Source organism: Pristiophorus japonicus, chromosome 17 (genome assembly GCF_044704955.1).
Source record: "Pristiophorus japonicus isolate sPriJap1 chromosome 17, sPriJap1.hap1, whole genome shotgun sequence".
NCBI lineage: Eukaryota > Metazoa > Chordata > Chondrichthyes > Pristiophoridae > Pristiophorus > Pristiophorus japonicus.
The window spans coordinates 11,632,506-11,660,431 of NC_091993.1; the positions used below are offsets into that span (position 1 = coordinate 11,632,506).

General features: G+C 40.7%; 1 protein-coding gene across 6 annotated transcripts in view; it reads right to left on the reverse strand.

Annotated features, from left to right (window-relative positions):
- Positions 1 to 10,159: 10,159 nt before the first annotated feature.
- LOC139227542 (SAFB-like transcription modulator) overlaps positions 10,160 to 27,926 on the reverse strand; it is a 48,310-nt gene continuing 30,543 nt past the window's right edge. For 5 of the 6 annotated variants that reach the window (XM_070858364.1, XM_070858365.1, XM_070858362.1 and 2 more), the window contains 10 exons: positions 27,559 to 27,734; positions 27,255 to 27,349; positions 25,836 to 25,990; positions 24,734 to 24,914; positions 18,555 to 18,679; positions 17,604 to 17,744; positions 16,766 to 17,152; positions 15,908 to 16,055; positions 15,351 to 15,517; positions 10,160 to 11,269 (listed from right to left, as the gene is read on the reverse strand). In XM_070858364.1, coding sequence (XP_070714465.1) covers positions 11,134 to 11,269; positions 15,351 to 15,517; positions 15,908 to 16,055; positions 16,766 to 17,152; positions 17,604 to 17,744; positions 18,555 to 18,679; positions 24,734 to 24,914; positions 25,836 to 25,990; positions 27,255 to 27,349; positions 27,559 to 27,734 — 1,711 coding nt within the window. In that variant the 3' untranslated portion in view covers positions 10,160 to 11,133. The remainder of the gene's footprint in view (positions 11,270 to 15,350; positions 15,518 to 15,907; positions 16,056 to 16,765; positions 17,153 to 17,603; positions 17,745 to 18,554; positions 18,680 to 24,733; positions 24,915 to 25,835; positions 25,991 to 27,254; positions 27,350 to 27,558; positions 27,735 to 27,926) is intronic. The other variant, XM_070858363.1, reaches the window with a different exon arrangement.

Sequence of the window (27,926 nt, forward strand, 5' to 3'; positions counted from 1 at the left end):
TATGTATAGATCTAATTATTTGCAATCCTATCCTAGCATTTTCATGCAATTTTTGGTGTAAATTTTCCATAGCAAATATTAAATATTTAAACCAGACTGGTACTGAAAGTTACCAGAATGGTATAATTGCCCACCAATAACAGCCCCTTCAAAGTCCATGATAAAACTGAGAAGTTGTGTTGAACGGGACTGCAGAGTGGTCTTACAGTAGGGGCTGAGCCTATGAGTCTTGTGGCACGAGTGCAAGTCTGCTGGTAGGTATACGTAGTACCTTGGCAAGTAACAATCCTGTACATGCACTTGACTGTTTTTAATATTTTTAACGCTTGATATAAGGACAGCTGAAAACAATGCTAAAAGTCACCACCTGGACCGAATGTGCTTTAAATATCACTTTGTTTTGCACGTTTGTCCATTTATAGGGGATGGGTACAATTAAGCTATTCTGCAAAGCAAATGTTGTAGATGATTTTCTGAATGCTGGTTCTGAATGCTTTGCTGAAATTCAGTGCATGCAAGAGCTCAACATTGAACTGAACATTTCATTGTTGAGGAAATGCTATATGTTGCCATTTCATCAAGCAGTAATATGATCGAATATTGGCCAGACATTTCAACCATGTCGACCTCCTAACCTTGGAGATGTAATCTCTCAACAGCACCTGTGGGTATTGGGTTTTGTGTCATGTCTCTATCACAATATGATTCACAATATAGTTAGCACCATAGTGCATGTGTATTTGACCACAATTAACAATGGAAAAGGAAAGTGTAGAACAGAACTTGTTACTTTCAATAGTTTTTGTTGCACCTTTCAGTTTTTTGCAGTCTTTATTCCATGAGACTGATCATTTACCAAAATACTTGTGAAGGGTTTTTATATACATTGTGAAAAAGGATGTATATGTTTTCAAGTCTGCTCTCTGTAACTTCAGTTAAATGTCTTCTGGATTACAGCTGTGATAACACTTGCTTTTGTATGCCTATATTTGTTACAAGTCCTACATTTTTGGGAGTCTCTGCCTTATGGTAGATTCTCATTACAAAACATTCAGTTCCTTTATATATTTGTGACCAAACATGTATGTAGCATACTGCCTTAATGTGTGTTATATACGTGTTCGTGTGGATCATGAGAGTTTTGACAATCTCCTGTCCTCCTTTCTTAAGTGGCACAAAAATACCTTAATTGGCACTATAAGAAGTATTTGTAAAGAAAAGCTTTCTATGGAACAGAGACTTAACTTTCTTCAGTTCATATTTTTGGTATTAAATGACTGAAGCTCTACAAAATAGCTAATTCTTTACTGTCTTCATCTTGTTATTCTGTTGTGCGGTTTGGGACAAATGGGAGGGAACAGCAACATATTGTGCCATAAGAATTTTTTCTTAAGTTCCATGTCTGCAAATAAGCCTATAGTGATCGATTTGATGCTTTGTATGTATTTTGTTCATTTAAGATGTATTAAATTCTTTTTTTTGACAATCCTGGCATAGTAACTGTGAGGAAGATTTTGCTAATAGTATTTATAGGTTTTTGAAATCTTAAAATAGGAAAAAAATAATGGCATCACGTTAGTTAAATGATGTAAACAGGAAGAAATAATCAATGATCTGTAGAAAACTGAACCAAAGTGTTTAAAATATGAGGGAATATTTGTGAAAATCGACGTGGAAATAGGTGTACAAATGAGATGGAACATCAGTACTGTGGATGTGGGGGAGTCAAAATTGTTAAGCCACTGCCCACACTTTATACTTGCAGAATTGCTGATTCCGGAGATGAGGGGGTTACCTTATGATGATAGATTGAGTAGACTGGGTCTTTACTCGTTGGAGTTCAGAAGGATGAGGGGTGATCTTATAGAAACATTTAAAATAATGAAAGGGATAGACAAGATAGAGGCAGAGAGGTTGTTTCCACTGGTCGGGGAGACTAGAACTAGGGGGCACAGCCTCAAAATACGGGGGAGCCAATTTAAAACCGAGTTGAGAAGGAATTTCTTCTCCCAGAGGGTTGTGAATCTGTGGAATTCTCTGCCCAAGGAAGCAGTTGAGGCTAGCTCATTGAATGTATTCAAATCACAGATAGATTTTTAACCAATAAGGGAATTAAGGGTTATGGGGAGCGGGCGGGTAAGTGGAACTGAGTCCACGGCCAGATCAGCCATGATCTTGTTGAATGGCGGAGCAGGCTCGAGGGGCTAGATGGCCTACTCCTGTTCCTAATTCTCATGTTCTTATGTTATGTTCTTTACACCTTAAAACTGACAAGTAAATCTATTGGCTAACATGCCTCATTACAGAGCTTTTTGCTGTGTATTTGGCATAGAATGAGCATGTAATGCTAAACAGCGAGTGGTATCAGATAGTCTCTTATGTAAATTTGTGCAAGGAATTTTAGGAAATGGTATACTGTGACCAAATCAGCTTTACCAGCTGAACTGTACACCCATTAGTGCCTAGATAACCATCAAAAAGAGTAAAATGTGGCTTTATTTGCAGTTTTACAAGTGAAACATTACTGGAATCGTATTACATAGGAGCATACAACTTTGGGTGATTGTCTTTAATTTATTTGGTACCAATTAGTGCAAAGACTTCTGTTCTTGCAGAAGGATGATGTTAAAATTGGTAAAACACCAAAATAAAATAAAAACACATTTCTTGCAATGACCTTTTGTGTTTGGCATTATTTCATTCTAACAGTATTTTTTGAACAATTACAACTGTTTAATGTAGGAAAATGTTCCAAGGTGCTTCAAATGAGCATCATAATAAAATTGATCATGAGGCAAAGGAAGCAGTATTAAGGCTAGGTCAAAGACGTAGGTTTTAAGGAGCGAAAGGTGAAGAGATGGAGAGATTTGGGGAAGGAATTCCAGAGCTTAGAGCCTCTAAGGCTGCTGGTACAGCTGCTTTCAACAATTGCATATATGGTGGCTTAGCGTTTTTGAGGCTTGTCGGTATGAGGCTATTATCAGGGGTTGTCATAAAATACATAATTAACAGGTAGATGCTGAGATTAATTTGGGGGGTTATTTTTCAGCTTCCTGAAGGTGCTGATTTTTGCTGCAGTACAATTCCACTGTCAGCCCTCCAACACCAAACCATTCTTCATGTATGAACTTATAGACTGAGTGTTGGTAAGGTTATTCTGTCATTGTTGAGCCTTGCACCTGTCCACATGTGCCTACTTTGCAGGGATACTCGATAGTGGTGACTGGGAATCCTGTCTTGTTTTTCTCCCCTGCCTCAGCCCAGACCCCTTCCATCCACATGTATAGTTGCTTAATTTTACTCGGCTTCTAAAGCATAATGCATGGGGACATGTTGAATTTTTAAGAATAGGCCAGGTCATGATTTTTAGCTTTCTAATTGGCTCATATTTCTTGTGCAAGATTCATTTCACTCCTACCAAATTCCTTAGTTCCCACATTAACGATAGCCACTGGCTGCTCATCCAGTTCTTTCAAAAGTCTGTGCTCCTTGATGTCCTTTATACTGGCTCCATTAGATCACAGACATACTTGCCTATTTCCCAATCATTGACTCTTTTCCGCTCCCCCAGGTTATATCATGTCTCCGCCAACATTTCCTTGCAAAACTTCCGGGGTTTAATCCTCAACTAACCCCTCGGGTTCCAGATTGGAGGAGTTTGCTGATATCAGCCCCAAAACTGCTTTCTTCCTGGCTACACCTTCTGCTCCTTTTCTTCTTCACATCACACTGTCTCAGATGTTCCTTCTGCACCGTCTAGTCGCAGTGTTACATTAAAGAGGAAGTCCGGTCTAGGTGGAATTGAAAGTAGCTTGTGTAGGATCTTCATGTTTTTTTCAAGTCTCGGTTGTGTAATTTGGGAGGGCAGGGACACTTGCAGGCACCTTTTACTGGCCAGGAAATGGTGTCGCTGAAGAGTGGAGTGCAGAGTTCTGCATTTACTTGCCATCCTGCTTGCTTTTTTTCTACATGTAACTAACAGCAGAGTAACATGCACAAATATTTGCAACGCTCCAGCTTCCTGCATGTGCAGGGATGCTATGAATTTGGGTAGGAAACTGGTGCAGTCAGTCCCAGTCAATGCTATTTTGTGTATGTTTATGCCATTTTTGCAAAAAAGACCTTGTTGCTGGAAGATGGTACAGGTTGGTGTTCCTACATTTAAAAGGCTTTGCATCACATAAAATAGTTGCATTTTACAGCAGGGGGGGGGGCCATTGGGCCCATCAAGCTTGTGTCCATTCTGTGAAGCTGTCCATTTAATCTCGATCCCTGCCCTTCAAATGTTTTCTTTATCGAATATGCAGCTCCTTTAAGCCTCGTTGAATTGTCTTTGTTCCTTTTGAAAAAGGACATCAATATCACCCCATGTGCTTCCACAATTGAAGGGAAGTAAATCTGAAAGTGTAGGTTGTGATGTATTTACTTTCTAAAATGTTCATAGATTTATGATTACAAATACATATCACAATGAAATGGGTCACCAAGTAAAAATAAGTATTTATTGCAATAGTACCCTTTTGGTACTAAAGAACTAAACTGATAGTGCCACACCAATGGCAATCTGATGCAAGTTTGGAAAGCACGTGTAATTAAGACTTTTTAAATATCTGAAGATGTCATCAGACTCGTGTGGGACTTTGAGTGGTGAGCAAAACTCCTTTTGAAATCCGGACCAGGTAATATGAAAATGTTTTCATTTTGCATGCTCTGTGGACCGAGTCAAAAATGTAATTTCAAAATATGGGATTATGAAAATATAAACCTGACAAATACTATATTTGTTATCCATCTACCTCTCCCAAAATGTTTGATAGAAAATTATTTTTTTAAATCTTGTATTTACAAATGGGCCTTTGATGTGTCTGGAATTTCTAAATCTTCGAGTGATCTGCAGACAAGTTTATATTGTCAAATCTACTTACTGATATTTCGGTCATATGCTTTATTATTGAATTTTCTGTTGAAGTGTGCCACAATAAATCATAGACATTTATGGCACAGGAGCCAGCCATTTAGCTCATTATTTCTCTACCACTCCATTGTGTCCGCACCGGCCAAAAAAGAGCTATCCAGCCTAATCCCACTTTCCAGCTCATGAGAAATAGGAACAGAAGTAGGCCACCTGGCACCTTGAGCCTGCTCTGCCATTTAATAAGATCATGGCTGATCATGGACTCAGCTCCGCTTCCCTGCCCGCTCCCCACAACCTTTATTCCCTTATCGCTCAAAGATCTGTCCGCTTCCGCCTTAAATATATTCAATGACCCAGCCTCCACAGCTCTCTGGGGCAGAGAATTCCATCGATTTACAACCCTCAAATAGGCAGCCCCTTCTCCTAGTTTTAGTTTCCCCTACGAGTGGAAATATCCTCTCTGTATCCACCTTGTCGAGCCCCCTCATTATCTCATGTTTTGATACGATCACCTCTCATTCTTCTGAACTCCAATGTGTATAGGCCCAACCTATCTTAAGTCAATCCCCTCATCTCCAGAATCAACCTAGTGAACCTTCTCTGAACAGCCTCCAATGCAAATATATCCTTCCTTAAATATAGAGACCAAAACTGTATGCAGTACTCAAGGTGTGGTCTCACCAATACCCTGTACAGCGAAAGCAGGACTTCTCTGCTTTTATACTCTATCTCCCTTGCAATAAAGGCCACCATTCCATTTGCCTTCCTGATTACTTGCTGTACCTGCATACTAACTTTGTGTTTCATGCACAAGGACCCCCCCCCCCCCCCCCCCAGGTCCCTGCACTGCAGTACTTGCCAATTTTTCTCCATTTAAATTATTTGCTTTTCTATCTTCCTGCCAAAATGGATAACCTCACATTTTCCTACATTATACTCCATCTGCTAAATTTTTGCCCACTCACTTAAAGCCCGTCTATATCCCTTTGCAGATTTTTTGTTTCCCCACCCATCTTTGTATCATCAGCAAACTTGGCTACATTACACTCAGTTCTTTCATCCAAGTCATTAATATAGATTGGAAATAAGTTGAGGCCCCAGCACCAATCCCTGCGGCATCTCACTAATTACTGTTTGCCAACTGGGAAATAACGCTTTTATCCCCACTCTTTTCTATTAGATAGCCAATCCTCTATCTATGCTAATATATTACCCCCAACCCTGTGAGCTTTTATCTTTTGCAGTAACCTCTTATGTGGCACATTATCGAATGCCTTCTGGAAATCCAAACACATCACATCCACCCTGCTCGTTACATCCTCAAAGAGCTCCAGCAATTGTCAAACATGATTTCCCTTTCATAAAACAATGCTGATTCTGCTTGCTTGATTTATGCTTTTCCAAATGTCCTGCTACTGCTTCCTTAATAATGGACTCAACATTTTCACAATGACAGATGTTAGGCTAACTCGTCTATAGTTTCCTGCTTTTTGTCTGCCTCCTTTTTTAAAAGAGAGGCGTAACATTTGCAGTTGTCCAAGCTGCTGGGACTGCCCCACATTCCAGGGAATTTTGGTAGATTACAACTAATGCATCCACTATCTCTGCAGCCACTTCTTTTAAGACCCTAGGATGCAAGCCATCAGGTCCAGGGGACTTGTCCGCCTTTAGTCCCATTATTTTACCGAGTACTACTTCATTAGTATCAAGTTCCTCCCTCCTGATAGCCCCTTGATTATCCACTAATTGGAATGTTTTTAGTGTCTTACCGTTAAGATCGATACAAAATATTTATTCAATGTATCTGCCATTGCCCTGTTCCCCATTATTAATTCCCCAGTCCCAGTCTCATTCTCTAGGCGACCAAAATTTACTTTAGCCACTCTTTTTCATTTTATGTATCTGGAGAAATCTTACGTGCTAGTTTACTTTCATAATCTGTCTTCCCTCTCTATCATTTTTTTTTAAATCGTTCTTTGCTGGCTTTTAAAAGTTTCCCAATCCTCTGGTCTCCCACTAGTGTTGGCCATTTTGCATTCCCTTGTTTTTAATTTGATACCATCCCTTATTTCCTTAGTTAGCCATGGATGGTTATCCCTTCTTAGTCTTTTCTTCTCATTGGGAAATATTTTTGTTATGAAATATCTCCTTAAATATCTGCCACTGCTCATCAACCATCCTGCACTTCAATCTATTATCCCAGTCCGCTTTAGCCAACGCTGCCCTCATACCTTTTGTCGTCTCCTTTATTTAAACTTAGGACACTGGTTTGAGATCCAACTGAATTTGAAATTCAACCATGTTATAGAAACATAGAAAATAGGTGCAGGAGTAGGCCATTCAAGCCTGCACCGCCATTCAATGAGTTCATGGCTGAACATGCAACTTCCGTACCCCATTCTTGCTTTCTCGCCGATCCCCCTAGTAGTAAGGACTACATCTAATTCCTTTTTGAATATATTTAGTGTGATGGTCACTCATTCCTAGAGGATCCTTTACGACAAGATTGTTTATTAATCCTGTCTCATTATACAGTACCAGTTGTAAGATAGCCTGCTCCCTGGTTGGTTCCGCAAAATACTGTTCAAGGAAACGATCCCGGATACACTATGAACTCTTCCACATGGCTACCCTGGCCAATTTGCTTTCTCCAATCAAGGTTAAAATCGCCCATGATTATTACCGTTCCTTTTTTACAAGCTTCCGTTATTTCTTGATTTACACTCGGTCCAATAGTGTAGCTACTGTTAAGGGGTCTATAGACTACACTAGTGACTTTTTCCTCATTATTCCTTAGTTCCACGCAAACTGATTCAACATCTTTGGTTTTCTGCGCCCAATATAGTTTCCCACTAACACACTGATCTCATCCTTTAGTAACAGTGCTGCACCACCTCCTTTGTCTATCCTTCTCAACCACCTCTTTGTAATAGCTATCAGATCATACCCATTTGTATCTATTTGTGCTGTCAATTCATCTACTTTGTGAATGCTTTTAAATGATAACCATTTTTTCCTGCTTTGACCCCACTTTCTGATTCACCTTTGTTTATATATTGTCCCTTCCTGCCCACTCTGCTTTTCATTTCTCCCAGTACTACCCTGCTATATTGCCTTCGTTTAATATTGGACTTTTTAAATTTTCCCTCGCCCTAATCAGTTTAAAGCTCTATTTACAGCCCCAATTATTTGATTTGTCAGGTCCCTCGTCCCAGCACTGTCTAAACATGATATGGGCACAGGCTTGCTGCTGCTGCCTTTACTAAGGTAAATAGAGTGGGTTAGGGTAGATGAGAAATCATCATTTCACTTATAATTTTATCTGTACGATTGGACTTGGCTTACATGCTTAGTGCTTTGTGAATCTCGTATCTGGAAGCAATCTCACTTACTCATGGCACATACACTAAAATGTTTATCAAAAGCAGAATGTTTGGGGGTCCCGGACTGCAGCACATAGCCTAAAGGTTAGCCAAGTCTTTCAGAAGTGAAGTTAGGAAATACTTTTACATGCACAGTGTGATAGTTTATTGTGCTAGATCAATTTTAAATCTGAAATTGATAGCTTTTGTTAACCAAAGGTATGAAGGGGCAGTGGGTAGGTATATTGCCAAAGGTCATAGATCAGTTATAAATGGTGGAACAAGCACAAGGGGCTGCATGGCCTTCAGTTCCATCGCATTACTAATCAAACAAAATTTAGGGATTCTACATAGAACATTAAAATATCTTCATGTACCGGACATTAACATTTCTCAATGCTCAGTTAGTTCCTTTTGCCACTTAATTAAACCGCGAGATGGTGCTAGTATACTGCTAATAGCAGCCATGAGGGTGAATCATAGAAATGTTGTGCTATTTGGTGTACTTTAATAAAAATGTTTTGGATCAAAGCTTTGAGGGGGGAAAGAGAGGGACGATTTAATGAGATCCATTACCAGACAGCTGTGCTGTAGCTCTATTTCTTATATCTTATCTGCAGAGGAAAAGGTACCCAACCCTGAGACACCTAGCATAATATAGCACCTTTCATGACAGTGCATATCTTGAAGTACTTTGTGCAGTCACTATTGTAATGTAGGAAACCCTTCAGCCAACTTGCGCATAACAAGCTCCTACAAACAGCAATGTGATGACGACCAGATAATTTTGTTGATTGAGCATAGATTGGCTAGGACACTGGGATAAACTTCCTTGCTCTTTTTTGAACTGGTGCCATGCGATGTGTTACAGCCACTAGAATGTGTACTTTTCATACAGCAGTAACTGATTTTTTTACTATAAAAGTAGTTATGAAAACATAATTAGAGGTATCATATCCACAGTCTCCCAGTACCTTCAATAATTATAAAACCTACATCAGTTCCACACAAGCCATCAAGGTAATGATAACCTACTACCAGGAAAGACAACAACCAAAAGGATTGCGCAAGTGATAGTTAAGTCTTAGTTCTGAAGCTAACCCAAGGGCTCCACACAGCATGGGGCTGTACTTAAACCTAACACTTGATATTTACAGTTAATTGGTCATTAGTGCTACATGAATTAGTTAGCTTTGGTGGAGGGAGAAGACAGATTGTTCAGATTTTTAGGGTTATAAATAGAAATCAATTTCGCAACCATAGAATTAACCCACCTCCATATTGATGCATTCAATGATTGTGAAACTACCTGGTGGAAATGCTAAATCTTCTATCCACTACAATACTTAAACATGGGCACACCACCACCACCTGCAATTTCCCCTCCGTCAGTCACACCATCCTGATTTGGAAATATCACCATTCCTTCAACATCAGGCCAAAAATCCAAGAATGCCCTACCTAACAAGCACTTGGGAGTTTCTTCACCTCAGACTGCAGGGTTGAGAAGGCAGCTCCACCAATTATTGGAGCTGTTCATTCCAGTCAGTCAGTCAGTCAATGAACAAATTAAAAAGCACTCATTCCCATTTTAATCAATGAGAATACTGCACAGTGATTGGTGGTCCAGGCCCATATGACTCCAATTTATATACATACGTACCTGAAAGACATCTTCCCATGTAATGCGCAATGAGTTTAGGCCGCTGATAGTAATCGTAGGTTGCTCCAGGACCACCATGTACTTTGGTAGATTTTTTTTTTCAGGGGAGAGGCGTTCCCACAAAGGAAGCCTCAGAACGCAATTTTCCCCCAATCCAGTTTTATTAAGATATTTAAAGACAGATGAAGTGGAAGGGGAAGGAAAAAAGTGACATTTAACTCCCAATAACTCGAAGATTTATTCCAAAATGCAAGCATACATCTTCCCAGCATAAGTACCACATTTGTACGTGAACTTGTAAAGAACAACCTTTTTGAAAATTTAATATTTTAAACGGTTGCTAGTAAATGTAGAAAAGAATGAACTGTCAATAAATACAAGCGCTATTTTGCAAACGATGGAACCCCTGGGCATTAATGTAACATTTGAATGTTCACTGGTTAGTGTCACTGTAGAAAGGGTTACCTACAACACCACAGGTAGGTGATATTTATGTAATTCGCTGCTATAAAACATTGTGAATCGAGTTGAGACTGTACAGTGGAGCCTCAGTTATGCGCTTCCATTATCTGCATTCTCAATTATTAATGAGACTGCAATTATACATTTTTCAGACAGTTCTTGATTCAGCTGGATAAGTAGTTACCTAGTAGCTGGTGGAATTTACTATCCACACAGCTGATGGTTAGGGGGCAGGAGACTAATGGAGTCAAGGGTCCCAGCATTCATTAAGAGTGTTCAATTTTTTTTAAATAGAAAAGCTTAGGTGTTATCTACATGGGCGAGGAGCTTGATTGGGCCATCCAGATACATCAGAAGCTTAAAAACTCACTGTTCGACTAAGTATAAGGGACTTCCAAACATCTAATTTCCATCATTCACAGGGAGGGTTCCCTCCAACGGCAGATAATTGGGGTTCCACTGCCAAGTTCTCCCCAGTACAAGACATTTACACAAAATCAGATTGAAGCAGCAATACCGGTTTATTTTACTTTATTAATAGCTCTAGTGCTAAATAAAAGATTAAGTTGGTCAGTCATAAAACCATTTTCTAAAAAAATACAATAGACCTAAATGGCTGTAGAACAGGGAAAACACGTGAAAAGATAGTTGGTTGTACAGATTGAATAAGACTACCAAATACAGACAAATCTGAAAACAAAAAGAGACCAACTGCTACAAACATTTATACATCAGAACCTGCGTGGAGCAGCCCCTTTGAATGGCTTAAAACGAGCAGCTCCTGATCCATGTATTCCTCTGGAGCCCGAGACACTGCCTCCTTGCATTGTGTTGTTGATCTGCACAATTTTGTTTGTTACAGAAGGACTACAGTGGGCAATGAAAAAACAATAAGATACTACAGAAGAATTCTATTAGTGACCAAAAACAAGCTGCAGCTATATCTTAGTACAAAAAATATTAAACTGCAGTAAATCAGGCAAAATGAAGCAAAATACATAACTTAATATAACAGTGGTCATAACTAATGTTAGTGTAGTAAACATAAAAGATTCTGAGGGGGCTTTACGGGGTAGATGCAGAGAGGATGTTCCCTTCGTGGGGGAATCTCAAACTAGGGGGTGGCTCATTTAAAACAGGAGGAGGAATCTTTGGAATTCGCTACCGTGGAGGTTGAGTCATTGAATATATTTAAGGTGGAGATAAACGGATTTTTGAACGATAAGGGAGTCAGGGGCGATGGGAAAGAGGAGTTGGAATGGCAGAGCAAGCGCGAGGGGCCAAATGACCGACTGCTTATGTTCTAATAGGCTGAAGATAAAAAATAAATCACTGTCCGTGGACCAGTGTCATTCTGCAGGACAGTTACCTCATCAATTATGTTCTCCATAAAACTCCCAATACCATAAGCTTACAATAGAAAGCAAAAGGAAACATGTCATTATTAGTATCTTTTGAGGCCTCAAATTTATTCTGTACAGCAGGAACAGATGGATGTGCCTCGATGTTTTAGAAAGCAGAAGTATATGACATGGTTGGTCTTTAATTAGCTGTAATGAATGCTGGCCTTGCAAGCGACGCCCCCATCCCAGTACCGAATAAAACAATGCTACTGGTTAAAACTTTGAATGTGGTGGTGTCGGACCAGTTTAAATGGCAGATAAAGATTACATGCAAAATGTTAATAGTGGATTAGTAAAAGTGGAATTTATCTATTTGTTGGCTCATCAAAATACAGTATAGCCATATTTTTTAAACTGTAGAACCTAGGTTGAAATGCTTCCCATACTAATCGTGTGAAAGTCCTCTTTCCTAGTTGTAACTGACTTGTATAAAATGATTTGGGGTTGTCTCAGCTCAGATCCTGGTAGATGGGCACCATAAAGCAAAACTTGAATGACACACCCATTGAGCATCACATTACAGGCAGAGAGGTCAACAAGACAGTTGTGAAATGAAAGTGTCACGAAGTAAGGAAAGCAGTTTTGAAGTTGGGGCACAGTAGAGCGAACTTCAGTCTGTAGCACCGACATTATGCCGGGCTTGGGAGTGCTTACTGCTAACACTGCACAATGTTCCATTTCTCAGTGCAAACATTCATTGTCTTGATCAGCACAAAATTCACTCAGCAGTTGGAAGATGTCCACAACTTGCTCATGCTCAACACTATCTAGCGACCACTGCTAGAAAATACAGCCAAGGACAAGATTAAACGGCCACAAATTTGGCACAGCAGTGGATACATAAAATAACTAAAATTGGGAAGTTGGGATAAGGTGCAGAATATGCTTGACTCAAAATATTTCAATATATTAGAAAGAACAGCAGCCTCAGGTGGTTCATCTGACTGGACACTATGAAGCATAGCTCTGCAGGCTAAAAAGGGAGAAAATCAGTTACATTATGAAAGATTCCTAATCACTGAGCACCTCCCAAACTAGTTATTATATTGGGAACTGAGAAAACAGGTAGCTGTATCAGCCCACTCCTCCATCCTCAAAGGCTTCTCAGTGGGTCATTTAGCCCAAATAGAGGACAAAGTCCAAAAATATCTGTTTACCAGGGAGTCTTGTCTCATGCCAAATAACCAAAAATGCCTCAGACCCTTCAAACAAAGAACTGTGTGTAAAGGCCACAAGATCTTGGAGACCACACTTTTTAAACTGTAGGCTGAACCTCTACATCCTTTCCAAAGAATGGCTGAATTACATACTTGTCGGACATTCCAAACAAATGGGCACCAGGGCCCAACTGGGCGCTCGAGTTCTTTAAATTTAATTCCAGAGTGCAAGTATCCCAGATCATTCAACACCTGCACTTTCAGGGCGAGAAATACATCAGATAATCCCAAGTTAAATTTGCCCCAGTTCTTCTTCAGCACAAGGATTTGCTGAGATGCCTTAACTTTATACAATATAATTTGCAATGAAACAATCAACCGAATCAATTGATGGGAAATTATTAACTCACTATTATTGACACAGATGTTGTGAAAAAGCCAAACTTACCAAATCAAGCAATAGGTTGACCTGTGGATTCTAAATGTCACAGGGGACATTGAAGTTCACAGCAGGCACAGATTAAGACAAAAGTCAAATATAAAGGGTATTATCAATGGGATGCAAAAAGGCTCAGGAGAACCTGGTTTTAGGTACTGTATCTTGTCTTTTTGTAATTAACTGCAAATGCAGCAAGACAAATATCCCAGGCATACTGGGAGCCACAGGCCCGACAAGTAGTTGTACAGGATTGGCAGGCAATCAGTGGATCAATCGTGGCGCACAATAAGTACCTCAATGATGACGTAGAGATAATGTCCTACACAAAGCATTATTTATCGAGGAGACATAATTCTTGTAATTAAGGGGTAGAAAAATCAAAACAGCACTTGAATGAGACAAGGCTCAGCTTTTTATATCATCTTTCAATTTAGCTCCTTGATTATTCAGTGGCTAAATGTATTAGTGGTGTGATACTGAGGCCCAAAGTTTCACTTTGTGACTGCTTTGCCAGTCTCAATTGGAGCAGCAAAAGGAGTACTATACTTGGCTCATGGAAGGGAAAACAAAAATATGGGTAACGCAGCTCTTGCTCATCAGCATCGAGCGACTGCCACGAGAAACGTCAGTAAACGTATAGCCAAGGACAAGATTTAGTTTGACCACAAACTTGGCAAAGTAGTGAATACTTAAATGACTGCAATTGTAAAGTCAGGGTAAGGAGATTATGCTTTACAGGAAATATTTCAATGTGAATAACAAAAAAAAAGAAAAACAGCAACCCGGTGACTCATTTGACTGTAGCACCAACATGAAGTGTCCAAGTATTGGCATGCAAATCAAATCCACAAATCAACTCCGTTCCTGATGTCAACCATATTGATGTGTGGAGAATCCAGAATATACTGCTGTCTATCCAGCACCTTCATACTCCTCACACTCTGCCCTTCCATGCCCCACATCAGTCATACAGACAGGGCTCAGATGGTTGTCTATATGCTTGATCTGGTTTGTATATGGTGATCTCATCCTAATTATGAATGGGATGATTTAAGAGCCTATACTAGGGTGCTGAAGTCTTAATTCGACGAAAGACACCAATCATGTTTGGTGATCGTTGAGGGCTTCCTGCAATCTACACAAATGCAACAAGAATTTGGTATAAATTCAATTCCAGTTAAGAAATATACTGGAAATGAAACTTGAACCTACAAGTCTAGTACAAATCATAGCCATCAAAGCGTTGAAAGAAAAATGGAGAATAAGTGGTTCTATACAAAGACGTGAGAGAAAATCTGTAGCGTGAAAACCCTTTCCTAGTCCCTCTCCAGAGATGTATTGCATCAAGTAATGCTCATTGGCTATTGAATGTGGAGAAGAACAAACTTAGAACAATAATTTCAGTCCTACCCAATGAAGAAGTGCAATTCGGGAGTCAGCCTATTTAGGTTTTCATAGACTGCTGGATCCCCACACGCCATTTTTATATTACACCAAATACAAGCCATAAAAATGGAAACAGTCGATACACATTGTGGCATGAGTTGAGAATGGTTTTAATGCACTGGAAACAGATTTTTTTAAATACAGGAAAGACACAAGTTTGAAGTAATTTTACCAATATAGATACAATTATTAATATCCTTTTAACATTTGACTATATTATTAAGCAAACTATTTGACTGAGTTTGTATTCTTCGATCTTGAATTTATAATCTTTATTTGTGAACAAACCTTTTACTGTGAAGAGCTAATAGGCATCACAAAGGTAACCATCAATATCTAGAAGCAACTAATACACTTAATTCAAATAGACTTTCAGAAAGAGTGAGCCTGTTTAATATAAAACCAGTCAAAAAATGTAATACCATACAGAAAGAATTCTAGATTATTTACAATACATCTTTTAAGTTACAGGCAAAACAGCTGACAGAATGCAACTTTAGTACCTGGATGGTGGCATCATGCCAGGACCACGACTGTCACTCATTCGCCGCAGGTCTTGATATCCACTGCCTTGAGAGCTGGGTCCAGAATGCCAACTGTTCCGTGCTCCTCCTGCATCACGACCATGGCGTTCTACCGCTACGTGTCTGCTATCATGGTAGTGAGATGGCTGGGAAAAGAGGTTGCAGAAAGTAAATACGGGCACAATCACAGCACTTAAATTTTACAAATTATTTGCAAGATTATGCTACATCACAAACTCGAACCCTTTAAATATCTACTGGTGGTGGTAAATTTGAGTTCAACAAAAAAAAATACATTTCAAATAGAGTAAGAACTGTTTTATATCTACTAACATTTATACACGTCACATCAGCTACACAAATGCATGGTCACTTACGAGGTTGTAAATAAGAAGCTATGATGGAAAATTTATGCAATTGGGGGAAATTAAAATGTGACTGTTTATAAAAAGGTACTGAAGAGTTTCACTATACAGAACAAAGTTGCCCTGCATTCGCTCTCTAGTAACTCCAATTAATTGTTCATCACTCTGTACCGGAGTGTTATTGTCTCGGTCTCCTATTACAGGTCTTCCTCCATCTCGGCTGCTGTAGCCAGTCAAACTGCTGTGACCGCTCGGTAGCCCACTTCGTATATTCTGTTCGGATCTCTCCGGGCGGATCCGATCTCTATCTCTTGAATTCCTAAATTGTCACAAATTCAATAGCATTTACCCACTGATTACTAAATGTTACAAGTTAAATTACTAGCTTTCACTTTAAACACTGATCAATAATGGTAAGAATTAGTTTGAAAAGGCCATTTCTTTTCTGTTGCACTGTAAATATATTCCACAAACCCGCCTCAAAACCAGCTAACGGTTAAGCAATGAAGGGTCAGAACAAATTGTACTCCAACTAACCAGTTTGCACTAGAATGTGACAAGGTTCAGACTTGTAAATCTATCACTCCCAGAATGTCTTTCAGGCAATTGTATTTCTTTAACTCATTAATACAAATAGAAAAGAATGCTACATTCTGTAGCATTAACTTAATCCTTGTTTTTTTTAAATAAAGGAATTATTCTGCCAAGTAAAACAGGTTGCAAATTTATCTTTTCATCATGCCCTGCCAGCTTTTGGTTTCTCTTACCACAATGGTGTTGATCCCACCTAACATGGCATTCTTAACTAAATGTATTAGAATCCCAGTGAAAGTCACAATTCAAATATTGAAATTAAATCCCATTTCTGTACTTTTTGAAATGGCTGGACTAAAGATATTAAGGCAAATGTCATGAGCCCCAAATGATGCCTGCCCATCACAAACTGAACTTAATGACAAAGGAGTTCTGGAAATTCTTCACATGCACAACACAGACTACAAGGATCTGTAAGAACAAGTTCAATGTTACCTCAATTCACGTTTAGTAGAGCCCATATTGCCACTCGACTTCCAATCATTGGATCTAGAAGAATTATGACTTGGCCGACTGTGGTGGACTCCATGGTCATCCATCCTAGCTCGGTCAGGAAAGTTTCTCGATGGGGACAATTTTTGTAGATCGTCATGCCCCCTGCTACCACTTGACCGGACCTGAATTGTTACAGTTCGCCGGTCATCTCGATCCCTCATTTCTCTCTGCTCATTATTTCCATGAAGTTCATTTCTTTGTTGGGAAGTTGGTCTTCTAGAATCACTGTACTGTTTTGGATATCGTTTATACGCAGTGTCCTCTCTGCGACTACCAGAACGATTCTTTTTTCCATCTCCTTGGTCGTTGCAACGATCGCCTCGTCTGCTTAAGTTTAGGGAATAACATATTAGCTTCATAAACCAGCCTTTGTAGTTCAACACTTTGATCTCGGCATACAGTACTATCATAGCCCTTCAGCGATTAAAGCTATTTATTGTGCCATTGCTGCAAACAGAATGGGTTGATTTTCCCTCAAAAGTCCTATCCTTTCCTGTAGGGATGTACATCCACTGCTAAAGAGGGGTCAGGAACACACTATGCAAAGAGCAGGCATGAACCCAAGTTCCAGAACTCTGGTTCAATGAACCAGTATGCCAACAAAATGTACTTTTTGCATTACTTTCAATAGATTCAATTTATATATTTCATATACCATGGTCCTTTTCAAAATTCACAATTGCCAATTCCTTCTTTCCAGTTTCAGCAGTTCTGTTCAACCATTTAGTGAAAAAAAATGTAGCAACATCGAACATCCAGAGGGAAAAGTAGCACTCACCTATCAAATGAAGACGACACCCTGTGGTCAAAGTCATTGTAACGGGTTGCTTCTTGCCGACTGTACTCAGAATTGTGACTGAAACGGACATCACTGTCCATGGCCCTCCGTTTATGTTCACCCCAAAAGGGTTCCTCACGCCTAGATATTATGACATTTACAGATTTTAATCACCTTGAGGATATTTTGATTTTAGTATTTGAACATTTCAAAAATTGTTTTTTGTTCAGATGGAATAATCAATGCAGCCTCACAATTAAATCTCGCACTGATTTCCACATTTCAGGTTTTTAAAGAAAAATTTGCTTTCTATGGCTGTGTAATTTTTTAGAAAAAAGAATTTTTAAAAATTCAAATAAAACCTACTGCTTTTAGTTTATCTTTGTCCAGGAAAAAACCTTAATGAAGTATTAGAAACATAGTAAAACATTATAAAATGCTTCACAAGAGGTGACAGGAGAGGGGGGGAAATAAAAGGGAAACAAGGTGGTCTGGATGTAAAAGAATGGAGCAGTGAGCTCGGTTGTGGGACTGAAGGAAGTTGCAGAGGTAGGGTAGAAAAGGGCTTTGGAGAGATTTATCGATAAAGCCTAGAATACTGAGATCAATGCTTTGGGAAGGGGGGGGGGGAAGGCAATGGAGGTTGCAAGGGACGGGCTCTAGGTAAGCAGATTTTCCGACTAGATCGGATGTTGGTGAAAAGTTCTGGATAAGTTGAACATTGGGTACATTTAGAATAACTGCTATTTCCACCGATACTTAACCCAGACAAGTTTGTTAAAGATAGTTAAGCTCACCAAGACAGAGCTATAAAACCCCAATCAGCAAACGCTTACTCTCCAGTCATGCACGGATTCATGCCTTTGTTGAGAACACAGTTATTCTGTGTATTAATCCAATGAGCATACTCTACAGATTATCCAATCATACGCCTGTAATTTACAAACATACCTGTTATCTACATCATGTGGCCTTTTTAGAGAATTTCTTCTTTCTTGTTCATAGCGGAGCTGCTCCTGTTGCCGACGAAGCTCTTCACGTTCACGGGCAATGCGCTCGATTTCTTTACGGCGTTCCTGAAGCATTGAATTGGTACAAGTGTGAATTTCATTTTTTTTTTTTAAACCATGACTGTTTGTTGTCTAGTCAGCTATCCTCCTCCAGTCTTGAACCCATCGATATTAATAGCATTTATCAGCCTCCCTCCACCCAAGGAACAATATGCTCTGGTCTAACAGGGGACTCAGCACGGCTGAAGTACTCACATTTTCAGTGTAGCACAGTGCTTCAAAGCTCATATCTGAAAGACTGTTCCATCAGTATAGCAACACAAAAGACAATTTCAATAAACATCTCCCCAGGATTTCCCCAGCCAACCGTCATTAGTTAATTAATATAAAAACAGAAAATGCTGGAAATACTGAATAAATGACAAAAGGGATGGTGCAAGGGGAAAGGGGATGGTAATGGGACCAGTAAAGAAACAAAATATGGGTCTAGAGGTGCTGTAAATGACAATAGAATCATTACCAGCAGCTACTGTGCGAAAAAAAAAGTGGTTACGATCTGAAATTGTTGAACTCAATGTTGTTTTCGGAAGGCTGTAAAGCGCCTAATCAAAAGAGGCGCTGTTCCTCAACCTTCTGTTGAGATTCATTAGAACAGCGTAGGAGGCCAAGGAGAGAGGTCAGAGAATTAAAATGACAAGCGAAATTCTCCACCACACACCGATCTGTCGGTAATCACTCCTGCCTTCCATCCCATCACAGACCTTTGCTCCCTTTCCCTGCCTCTGTACTTGCTTAAAAACTGTAACATAGAAACATCGAAACATAGAAAATAGGTGCAGGAGTAGGCCATACGGCCCTTCGAGCCTGTGCCGCCATTCAATAAGATCATGGCTGATCATTCCCTCAGTACCCTTTTCCTGCCTTCTCTCCGTACCCCTTGATCCCCTTAACCGTAAGGGCCATATCTAACTCCCTCTTGAATATATCCAATGAACTGCCATCAACAACTCTCTGCGTCAGGGAATTCCACAGCTTAACAACTCTGAGTGCTGCTATTTCATCCTTAATGATTGATGCCAACATTTTCCCCACTACTGATGTCAGACTAACCGATCTATAATTACCCGTTTTCTCTCTCCCTCCTTTTTTTAAAAAAGTGGTGTTACATTAGCTACCCTCCAGTCCATAGGAACTGATCCAGAGTCGATGGAAAATGATCACCAATGCATCCACAATTTCTAGGGCCACTTCCTTGAGTACTCTGGGATGCAGACTATCAGGCCCCGGGGATTTATCGGCCTTCAATCCCAGCGAATTCCCCAATACAATTTCACGCCTAATAAGGATACCCTTCAGTTCCTCCTTCTCACTAGACCCACTGTCCCCGAGTACATTCAGAAGGTTATTTGTATCTTCCTTCGTGAAGACAAAACCAAAGTATTGGCTCAATTGGTCTGGCATTTCTTTGTTCCCCATTATGAATTCACCTGAATCCGACTGCAAGGGAATTAAGTTTGTCTTTACTAATCTTTTTCTCTTCACATATTTATAGAAGCTTTTGCAGTCAGTTTTTACGTTCCCTGCAAGTTTCCTCTCGTACTCTATTTCCCCCCTCTTAATTAAACTCTTAGTCCTCCTCTGTTGAATTCTAAATTTCTCCCAGTCCTCAGGTTTGTTGCTTTTTCTAGCCAATTTATATGCCTCTTCCTTGGTTTTAACACTATCCTTAATTTCCCTTGTTAGCCATGGTTGAGCCACCTTCCCAGTTTTATTTTTACTCCAGACAGGGATGTACAATTGCTGAAGTTCATCCACGTGACCTTTAAATGTTTACCATTGCTTATCCACCGTCAACCCTTTAAGTATCCTCTGCCAGTCTATTCTAGCCAATTCACGCCTCATACCGTCAGTTACTTTTCCTTAAATTCAGGACCCTAGTTTCCAAATTAACTTTGTCACTCTTCATCTTAATAAGGAATTCTATCATATTATGGTCACTCTTCCCCAAGATTGCAAATTAGTCCCTTCTCATTACACATCACCCAGTTTAGGATGGCCAGCTCCCTGGTTGGTTCCTTGACATATTGGTCAAGAAAACCATCCCTAATACACTCCAGGAAATCCTCCTCCACATCATTGCTACCAATTAGGTTAGTCTAATCAATATGTAGATTTAAGTCGCCCATGATTACTGCTGTACCTTTATTGCACACATCCCTTATTTCCTGTTTGATGGTGTCCCCAACCTCACTATGACTATTTGGTAGTCTGTACACAACTCCCATTAGCGTTTTCTGCCCTTTGGAATTCCATAGCTCCACCCATACCCATTCCACATCATCCAGGCTAATGTCCTTCCTTACAATTGCATTGATTTCCTCTTTAACCAGCAACGCCACCCCGCCACCTTTTCCTTTCTGTCTATCCTTCCTAAATGCTGAATACCCTTGGATGTTGAGTTCCCAGCCTTGGTCACCCTGGAACCATGTCTCCGTGATGCCAATCACATCGTATCCGTTAACTGCTATCTAAGCAGTTATTCATCGACCTTATTCCGAATCCTCCTCGCATTGAGGCACAGAGCCTTCAGGCTTATCTTAACACACTTTGCCCCTTTAGAATTTTGCTGTAATGTGGCCCTTTTTGTTTTTTGCCTTGGGCTTCTCTGCCCTCCACTTTTACTATTCTCCTTTCTATCTTTTGCTTCTGCCCCCATTCTACTTCCCTCTGTCTCCCTGCATAGGTTCCCATCCCCCAGCCATATTAGTTTAACTCTTCCCCAACAGCACTAGCAAACACTTCCCCTAGGACATTGGTTCCATTCCTGCCCAGGTGCAGACCGTCCGGTTTGTACTGGTCCCACTGCCCCGAGAACCAGTTCCAATGCCCCAGGAATTTGAATCCCTCCCTGTGCACCACTCTTGAAGCCACGTATTCATCGGAGCTATCCTGCGATTCCTACTCTGACTAGCACGTGGCACTGGTAGCAATCCTGAGATTACTACTTTTGAGGTCCTACTTTTTAATTTAACTCCTAGCTCCCTAAATTCATCTCGTAGGACCTCATCCCGTTTTTTACCTATATCATTGGTACCTATATGCACCACAACAACTGGCTGTTCACCCTCCCTTTTCAGAATGTCCTGCACCCGCTCCGAGACATCCTTGACCCTTGCACCAGGGAGGCAACATACCTTCCTGGAGTCTCGGTTGCGGGCGCAGAAACTCCTATCTATTCCCCTTACAATTGAATCCCCTAACACTATCCTACTCTTTTTCCTGCCCTCCTGTGCAGCAGTCAGCCACGGTGCCATGAACTTGGCTGCTGCTGCCCTCCCCTGATGAGTCATCCCCTCAACAGTACTCAAAGCGATGTATCCGTTTTGCAGGATGACAACCGCAGGGGACCCCTGCACTACCGTCCTTGCACTGCTCTTCCTGTTGGTCTTCCATTCACTATCTTTTTCCAGTTCTAACAAAAGGTCATCGACATGAAACATTAACTTTTTTTCTCTCTCCACAGATGCTGCCCGACCTGCTGAGTATTTCAGGCAGTTTGTTTTTATTCCAGATTTCCAGCATCCACAATATTTTGCTTTTGTATTCTTATTGAACTGTTGCCCCAATCACATCCATCAGTTTAATTACCACTTAAAAATTAAAATTCAGTTTTGATGCACCCAATACAGCAGTTTGTAAATTGTTCCAAAATTCAAATAAAAACCAAACTTCACTTGCAATATTTAATCATGCAAATTGTGAGACCAAATTAGATTCAAGTGCAAAATGTCACTTTATTAAGTACTCCCATAGTTCGGAGTTCAGTCTCAACGTCTCATTGAAAGGTGGCACCTCTGAGTGCAGCATTAAGTCAGTACTGCACCCAGCATTGAATCTCAGATATAAAAGCACACCCAACCCCAAGAAAAGCACTTACAATCAATAAACTAAAACCCCACCCACTTAGGATCCATAAACTTAAAATCCAGACCTGAATCTACAAGGATCAGTTTGCTGACAAGTTAAATTTATTAAGAGGGGGACATTGCATTTGCTATCAACTGGTTGCATTTGATATTAGCTAGTCCGATTGCAGTAATTACAGAGGAGTTTCCTTCCTGTCTGCCACAGGGAAAGTCATCACAACAATCCTCCTCAATCGCCTTCTCCCAGTGGCTGAAGAGCTCCTTCCGGAGTCGCAATGCGGATTCCGCCAACTAAGGGGCACATTGGACATGATCTTCACCGCACGTCAAATTTAAGAAAAAAGCAAGGAGCAGCACCAGGCCCTGTACATGGCCTTCTTTGACCTCACAAAGGCCTTCGACACCGTCAATCGGGAGCGATTATGGAGCGTCCTCAAATTCAGCTGCCCTCAAAAGCTAGCCATGATCCTCCGCCTGCTTCACGATGACACGCAAGCCGTGACCCTGACCAATGGATCCACCACAGACCCAATACACAGACGGACCGGGGTCAAGCAAGGCTGTGTCATCGCACCAACGCTCTTCTCGATCTTTCTTGCTGCAGTGCTCCACCCCACCCTCAATAAGCTCCCCGTCGGAGTGGAGCTAATCTACAGAACGGGAAACTGATCAACCTCCGTCGCTTCCAGTCCAGATCCAAAGTCGTCCTATCCTCGGTCATTGAATTACAGTACGCAGACAACGCTTGCGTTTGCGCACACTCGGAGGCCGAACTCCAAACCATCAGCAACACCTTCACCGAAGCGTGCGAGTGTATGGGCCTTCCATAAACATCCGTAAGACAAAGGTTCTCTCCCAACCTGCCCCCGCCACACAGTACTGCCCCGCAATTATCAAGATCCACGACAAGACCTTGGACGTGGACCATTTTCCATATCTCCGGAGCCTACTCTCAAACATGGGCAGACGTCAATGACGAAGTCCAACACCGCCTTCAGTATGCCAGTGCAGCCTTCGGAAGACGGTGCTTGAAGACCAGGATCTCAAACCCGGCACCAAGCTCATCGTCTACAGAGCAGTAGTGATACCCACCCTCCTATGTGCTTCAGAGACACAGACTATGTACAACAGACACCTCAAAGCCCTGGAGAAGTACCACCAACGCTGCCTCCGCAAGATCCTGCAAATCCATTGGCAGGGTAGGCGCACCAACTTGAGTGTTCTTGTTCAGGCCAACATCCCCAGCATCGAAGCATTGCCACGCTCGATCAGCTCTGATGGATGGACCACAGGCCGCAAGCCCGATATTGACTCCCAAAACTACTCAGAGCTCCGACACGGCAAGTGGGCCCCAGGTGGGCAGAGGAAACGCTTCAAGGACACCCTCAAAGCCTCCTTGAAAAAGTGCAACATCCCCATCAACACCTGGGAATCCCTGGCACAAGGCCGCTCAAAATGGAGGAAAAGCATCCGGGAAGTCGCCGAACATCTAGCCTCTTCGCCGGAAGCCAAGCACAAACAGCGGAAGGAGTGCATGATAACCCAAGTAGCCCACCCATCTGTCCCTCCAACCACCGTCTGCCCCACCTGTGACAGAGACCGCAGGTCACGCATTGGACTCATCAGTCACCTGAGAACTCATTAATGTGGAGACTCCGAGGGACTGCCCAAGAAGAAGTGCCACAGAGTGAGATATGAGTCAGCACCCATAATCTTTTTATGCTGAGTTTCCTATCTTACCTGGGCCATTAAGAAAGTGCCAACTTGAAGCCAGCACATCCCACTGAGTCAAGAAGAAAGCAAAAAGAGACTTGAAGTCCATAAATACAGTTTGTAGTGATCAATTTCAGAAAAGCACAGAAATCTGGAAACAGGTCACTTGTACAAGTGCATGAAGCTGGAAGACCAAGATGTAATGGGAGGAAACAAGATTTCTGCTGTCAGCTTCTCATTGGAGGAAGTAAATAAAATTGACCATGGAAGAATCTCTCCCGCGAAGGTCAAGCACCTTCTCTTGGCAATCTATTCAAGGATCAACACAGTTAGTATCTGCAGGCCGTCTTTCCAAAAACACTTATTTTGGCTTGGGATGAGCAGAGTAATTAGGAGGAAAGGCAAAAAAAAGATGTACAAACTATATAAAATCAAGTGTTCCCTGAGACGGGAGTCCGCATTGAAAAGCTTTATGGAGAACCTGTTCTATACGTATGCGTTCCCTTTCTAGTCGTTCCCGTTCCATTCTTTCCCTCTCAAGCTTTTGTTTTTCAATTTCCAAGCGCTCTCTCTCTCGTTGCAAGCGATCACGTTCTTCACGCTCACGGATCATTCGAATGCCCTCCCGCTCACGACGCTGCCGTTCTGCTATTTCTCGTCGCCTAGTTTAAAAAAAAATGATATGTTTGCCGACACATGGCACAGCAGAAATCTTAAGCCAAGCCAAATGGAAAATGTTAAAATTTGCGTAGTGTACAAAAGCAATATGCTAGTATCAAGTAGCTTGGTAATTACTACATAGTTTTTGTGCTGGAGGAGAATTTAAAATTTCAGCTTTTTTGAATTCTATCGAAAAAAAAAAAATTGCCTATTACCATGAGAAGATTTCAGTGCAAAATCTGGAAAAGAACAGGAAGAAAGTGCGAGGAAGCCAGTGTGACAAACACTCTCTAGGTCAAATCCAACCAAGATTATGGGGCAGAAAGTGCCCCAATATAATGAGATTTAAAAAGACGTGCATTTATATAGCACCTTTCATGATATCCTAAAGCACTTTTACAGCCAAAGGGTACCTTGTGACGTGTAGCCACTGTTGTAATAGGAAACTGCAGTCAATTTGCGCACAGCAAGGTCCCACAAACAGCAATGTGATAACGAGCAGATAATCTGTTTTTTATCCCCCCAAGTGATGTTGGTAGAGTGATAAATGCAAGCTAGGGGAATTCCCCGGGTTTCTTGGAAATAGTGCCATGGAATCTTTTACATCAACTAGAGGGGCAAACAGGGTTCAGGTTTAACACCTCATCTGAAAAGCACCACCTCAGATAGTGCAGCACTCCCTCAGCACTGCATTGGAGTGTCAGGCAAAATTGTGTGTTCCAAGTCTCTCGAGTGGGGTTTGAACACTCCTCCCCTCCCCCCCACTCACCACCTCAACAGAGAGATTACTACCACTGAGCCATGGCTGACAACATTGGAGATAATTTGAGCAATATTATTAATCTTCAGTGCAATTGGATGAAAGCTTGCAGCATAAAACATCTATTCTACCTTCCCTCTCATGAGATGGAAATTTCACTTACCTTCTTAATTCTATTGCACGTCGAATGCGTTCCAATCGGATTAAGCGCTCGCGAATTTTTTGCTGTTTTATTTTTTCAAATGGCAGAATATCCTTTCTGTCCCTGGAGCTTGGTTTAGATGGAATGCGTTTGTCTCTACCTCTTGAACTGGATGCCTATAAGCATTAGTAAAGACAGAAATTTTCCAAATCAGCATCACTGCTTTAAATACTTAAAATCATAACTTACTTCATGTTGTATCCTCCTATTCTCAGGATATCAGGTCAATGTAGTTATTCCCACTACTTTTCTAAAGCTGCTCTTTTGGCAGCATATCACAGGGAAACAACAATATTTTTTTCTTGGCACTGGCAGTATAACTCACTTCCATGTGCTGATGCATCTGACAACTCAGCCAAATTACAAAAAACAGCCAAGGTTAGGATTGAAGGTGTTTTCCAGCCTATTGCGCCGTCCAAATGTTTCAAGAACAACCTCTTCACACCGCTACAGAAAATTCAGAAAAAACTTTCAACGTCACACAAGCAAAGCTGATTGTTTGAGAACTAGCCAAAACCATTGTGTATTAGGAGCTAAATGAAAGCAGTATCTGGATATTTTATTTCCTTCCAGGTCTTTGCATTTCCTTGTCTGTGGCTGGGTGTGCAGACAGATGCGCTGCTATTGAGCCTCTACCAATGATAATGATGTCAGGCTGAAGGAATACAGGTGAGCGGGCTCCCCTTCCAGTAAAGAAATGCCTCGTTTCCACTAACCATCCCACCCCCCACTTCTTCCTATATAGCATGGAGAAGATTAGGAATTAAATGTGTCGGAAATAACAAGCTTGCAGCTAGCCCACATAATCCGTCTTGACCAAATTCAAGTAAAAAGATCGTAAGAGCAGTAATGGAACCAGTCTTTCTAAGTTGATTTGGAACCACATACAAAAATCAAATCAAAATTAGGACCAGATCAATACCTGTCAAAATAATTGGACAGTTTCATTCCAGGGCCTCAATCTCTATACTCTACATTATCAGATACCGGTTTTGAAACCATGCAAGTCCAAAAATAAGTACAAGCGTGAAACCAAAATTCTCGCACTACCACACACTCCTAGCTTCAGGGTTTCAATGGTGGAATGTGACAGTATTAATATCACCCTTAGAATTTTTGCATTAATCTAGAATCACAGTATTCCTTGAAATTTCGAAGACCATCAAATTCAGAATTCATCAATGTTTGATACTCGATTGGCTAGAATCTAAACACTATACTTATAACTTCGGATGCTTGGACTCATCAGTAAAAAAAGGGATATATGCAATGAAAAGGGTTACGTAGATAAATAAATCCTACACAACTGTTAATAGTGTATAATGAATAGAACAAAGTAGATTAACATCTTCCACTTGGAATCCTTTCCCCCATATTCACCTGCTCACTCTTGCTTTTCTTTGCCGTTTTCACACTAACAACAGGTTCACCTTTAGCCTGATCAATAACCACCATTCGACGAGGACTCTTCATACCTATGAAATCAAAGCAAAGCAGTCATTAGAAAATTAATGGAATAAGACAGTTATTAATGCCTTTTCCAACATTAACTCCTTTTGAAATTCATTACAACTTAACAGGGTCACATAAAAACTTGCATACAACTAGGTTTGGACCCTGGATTAGAACTTCTGTCCAAATTCACTTTTTAATGACATCGTATGTCACAAAGAGAGATACATACTCCTTCGCCTCTTCTCATCCACTTTTTTGGAACGATCGTGACGACTATGCGTAGCACTCTCCTTCTCAGATATTTTATTTTCTGGTTTCTTTGTGGAGCTTGATCTAGTCTTGCTTTCTTTTCTCTCTCCAGATTTTTCAGTTTTCTTATCCTCTTTTCTCGAAGAAACGTGGGTCCTTCATATTTAGGGTGAGAAAATTTAAACATCGAACATTATTGGGCTTGTTTATAATTACAGAACTTTATAAAATGGCTCAAAAATATTTTCTGTAATACTATACTGGTGGAGTTCCTATGGAATTGCATATGGCAAGTTTGAGACGAATGTGGTGAAAAATTAAATGTGCATAATGGTGCAATGTTTTGAT